General features: G+C 39.7%; 1 protein-coding gene across 1 annotated transcript in view; it reads right to left on the minus strand.

Moving 5' to 3' along the window:
- Window positions 1-1,713: 1,713 nt before the first annotated feature.
- Window positions 1,714-4,517, minus strand: part of LOC123021350 (dispanin subfamily A member 2b-like) — a 6,167-nt gene continuing 3,363 nt past the window's right edge. Inside the window, exon 2 of the mRNA XM_044426053.1 lies at window positions 1,714-2,163. Within this exon, the coding sequence (XP_044281988.1) occupies window positions 1,945-2,163 (219 nt within the window). The 3' untranslated portion in view covers window positions 1,714-1,944. The remainder of the gene's footprint in view (window positions 2,164-4,517) is intronic.

The raw sequence follows: 4,517 nt of genomic DNA on the forward strand, positions 1-4,517 counted from the left end.
ACAACCACCTTTTGAGCTAAGTTAGCATGAGGGTCTGACTGGCCCAAAGTCACCCAATGAGCAACAAGGTTGAGCGGGGACTGCAACCTGGATCCCCTAGAAACTCAGCTATACCACTTTGGCCGTCTACAAAATGCCACTTCTCCTTTCCAAAACTAAGAGCAAATTGTACACCTTTGAAGTTTATGACAAACATTTATCCACTCATACACTGCCTTTTTACCATGGTGTAAAAGAAATTTATTGTTCACCCTTCTGCTACCACCCTGCCCTTGTGCTACAGCCCACTTAATCTCCCTCAAGAGTGTGAGTAAAGCAGTGGGCTTCTTGGCAGCATGGATGTAAGCCACACTCTATTATGCCTATAGTGTAGGTATATAACAGTGCCTTTCATTTTTATTGGCTGGATAATTTTTTAAATGTTTAAAAACTTGGGACAAGGATCAAATTTGTGGCACAAAATTAGGACCTAAATTACAACAGCAAGAATTCCTGCCTTTGGTAGATTTTATTTCAGAATGGATATGCTACTTCAGCATATCCCACCACAACTGCAATAAACATCTGAATTTCTTAGTTGTTTTTATGCAGAAGCAATAATCACTTTCCACTAGGAAAATGTAACATTACATCAAGATAGAACTTTCCTCTCAAAGGCTTCAGAATTAGCAAAGAAACCCCTTCTCTAGAACTTGGGTGTCAATTACTGATGACATTCACTGGATATAAACACTGAAAGATGGGAAATCGCCTCTTTGGTTTTAAATACTGCTATGGATTTTGAAATTATGGCTCATTTGGGGGAACAAATGTTGCCTAAAGACATTCATCAACATTGATTTTCATGTAAAAGTGAACACATGTAACCAAACTTTCTCTACCACTAACTCATTTGTGGGTTGAACTGAGCAGCCTGGGTTCAAGCTGTAGTGAGATGGATAAGAGGAAATAATGCTAACTAAATTTATGAAAAGTGTGTTTAAAAATAAAATTGCCCAACCTATAGAAAGAGAAATCTTGTAAGGAGAAAAATCAACATAACTTCTCCTAAGCTAGGTTGTTTCACTGACCCTTTAGAGGGTTCATGACAAAAGCTTTCAAGTTCTGCTTAGTAAACTTAGCAGCAATGGAGCAAGAGGAAAGAGTCTCAGTAACTGGTGGGAAATCAGAGGGCAGAGAACAAACAGGTACTATCTCCATGCCTTTCTTAGAAAATGTGCATGGTTGCAGTTGAAGACAAAACTGTTGTGGTGCAGAATTGCATTTCCCTAAAGGCTTACAAAGTGATTATGTGTAGGTTTTGGGTTGTACAGTTGAGTTTGGAAAACAAGGAAGCTGGGAAAAGACTAGAGCACTGAAGTATCCTGGGCATTCCAAGAAGAGGATGTTAAAAGAGCAAGGGCATCATCCAACATGGCTTGTATGAACCTCTGAACCTGGCATTCCATCAAGCTTTGGAGTAGCTCAGAGGCCAACATTATCTCCATGCTTTTCCCTAAGAAGTATATGTAACAAGGACTACAAAATAAAAGAGTGCTGAGCTGAAAAACTCTCCAGTGGGAAGCTTGAAAATTTTAGTCCTGAAGTTTTAAGTAGCTCGACAAACATACAAAACATTATTTACACAAAATCAAAGGACATGTTTTTATTTGGTCAGGATTCACCAGTCTTCAGAATGAAATGCAGAACTCTAATAAACATTGTGATAAATTATTCAAAATACTGAAAAAACAGAGGAAACAGTAATGGTTCCCATTAGAAATAGAAATTGGAGAAATAAAACCAAAACTATGGGACAGATAAAACACTGCTCATATAAATATTGTGTCTCCAGAAATGCAAGCTGTGGTACCTGCTTTGTTGGAAGACCTTACTCCTTGCAAGTAAAATAGTGGGGAACATTCAAATGCAATAAAAAAAAGGATATACTGCTAGCTGTACTATTTAGTTCCCATGTAAATGTTCTTCAATTTCCTGGTCATGTATATCCTTCATTATATCATGAATACTGTTACTGATGAATGCTGTACTAGAAGCAACTCCAGCGATTACAACAAGGAAGACAATGATGCCCAGCAGAAGTGCAGCAATATTCAGGAACCTGGCTGTCCTTCCATAGCTAGCAGCACCTTCTGGATCTCCAATAACTTTACAATCTCTTGACTGAAAGAAAGGGGAGAGAAGACAATTTTATCAGAAATGAAAATTATCAGCAGGAACACCACTGAAAACTCTTTGATCACCTAAATCTCAAACTAATTATTATTAATAAAATATTATTACCTTCATGCTGTCTTTACTCCTCTTACAAGGAAAGCAACCCAGCTAACACGGTTCTCCTTTTTCTCCATTTTATATTCATAATATCCTTGTGAAGCAGGTTAGACTGAGAGTCTATGACTACCCCAAAGTCACCCAGTGAGCTTTACACGGACTAGAAAACCCAGATCTGCTGAATCCCACTATGACTCTTTGGCTCTCTATTCCTCACCGTTGTATAACCGAGCTGTTGTATAAACAGCTCCCTGAACTGTTACCTTAGCTTCACTATTTCTCATTCCTAGTTTTAGACAGTAGTCATTGCCATTTTCCCCTTGCCCCCCACATTTGACTGAGGCAATATAACTCCGATTATTGAGGCAATATAACTGCTTATATTACTACTCTTTTCTATTTACCAAAAGATATATATAACGAGGATGGGAATGGTAACTGTTTCTTCTCAAATGCACCAGAAAGCACCACTGCAGCATCCCTGCTTGCCCTTTTTTCAAATACTCTGGATTCAGTGAGTAATTATATTCTGAAATCAATGCATCTGAAAGGGAGAGTGGAACAGGGGCAAATTTGCCATTGTTTAAGTATTGTCCAGTACAGGAATCTCCAACAGGATCCTCCAAAAGCACCTGCAAAGTTTTTCCAACATAATGACACCCAAATTTATAAAAAGATCCTGCCCCTGTAACAAGCATACATGGATTTCTCTCAAATAGATACAACTTTCTACAGTTACACAGAGACGGAAACAGAAACAAAAACAGATCAAATATCCAAATAAGTATGCACTTGAAGATAGTGTCTATGCACCATCCATTCAAAATATTGAAAGCACTGTAAATGCTTTGATTGCATTATAGGAACTGAGTGTTTGTATTTACTATATTTCTATACTGCCCAACAGTCAAAGCTCTCCTCTTCCAAACTGTAATATCACTCCTTTAGCTGTCAGAAAGTCTCAGGGATCTATTTGTGCTAACCATTTGTTAATTTCCATGAAATAAATAATTTAAAAGAGTGTGGACATTAGGAAGTATTACAGGCTGTTTCAATACAACATTTATCAGTATAATAACCCCTCTCAAAAAAGCTACTGCTACACTTCACCAAAATATATTTTATAGAAGCATTAGCTTCTTATGCTTTAAAAGTAGCATTAGCTTTACACTACCACCAGCAATTTACTGAATCCCTTTCAAAATGTCATGGTGTCCAGTAGACATGAAACAGAGTAAAACACAGCCTAAGATCAATAGGAAGAACAGTTCTTGTTGCTATTAGTCAGTCGCGAAGTCATGTCCGACCCATTGCGACCCCATGGACAACATTCCCCCAGGCCCTCCTGTCCTCCACCATCTCCCGGAGTCCACCCAAGCTCACACCAACTGCTTCAGTGACTCCATCTAGCCACCTCATCCTCTGCCATCCCCTTCTTCTTTTGCCATCTATTGTTCCCAGCATTACGCTCTGCTCCAGTAAGTCCTTCCTTTTCATTAGGTGGCCAAAGAATTTGAGTTTCATCTTCAGTACCTGGCCTTCTAAAGGGCAGTCAGGGTTGATCTCCTCTAGGACTGACCGGTTTGATTGCCTTGTAGTCCAAAGGACTCGCAGGAGTCTCCTCCAGCACCATAATTCAAAGGCCTCAATCCTTTTGCGCTCAGCCTTCCTTATGGTCCAGCTTTCACAGTCATACATTGCAACTGGGAAAACCATAGCCTTGACTATACGCACTTTTGTTGGCAGGGTAATGTCTCTGCTTTTTAGTATGCTGCCTAGATTTGCCATAGCATTCCTCCCCAGGAGCAAACATCTTTTAATTTCTTGGCTGCAGTCCCCATCTGCGGTGATCTTGGAGCCCAAGAAAATAAAATCTGCCACTACCTCCATTTCTTCCCCATCTATTTGCCCGGAAGTGAGAGGACCGGATGCCATTATCTTAGTTTTCCTAATGTTGCATTTCAAGCCAACTTCTGCGCTCTCCTCCTTCACCCGCATCAAGAGGCTCTTTCGTTCCTCTTCACTTTCTGCCATTAGAGTGGTATCATCTGCATATCTGAGGCTGTTGATATTTCCCAGCAATCTTAATTCCAACTGGTGATTCATCTAGCCCCACCTTTCTCATGATGTGCTCTGCATATAAGTTAAATAAACAGGGCAACAGTATACAGCCTTGCCGAACTCCTTTCTTTATTTTGAACCAATCAGTGGTTCCGTGTCCAGTTCTCACTGTTGCTTCTTGA

The sequence above is a fragment of the Varanus komodoensis genome, unplaced genomic scaffold (genome assembly GCF_004798865.1).
Source record: "Varanus komodoensis strain SLA01 unplaced genomic scaffold, ASM479886v1 scaffold16, whole genome shotgun sequence".
Lineage (NCBI taxonomy): Eukaryota > Metazoa > Chordata > Lepidosauria > Squamata > Varanidae > Varanus > Varanus komodoensis.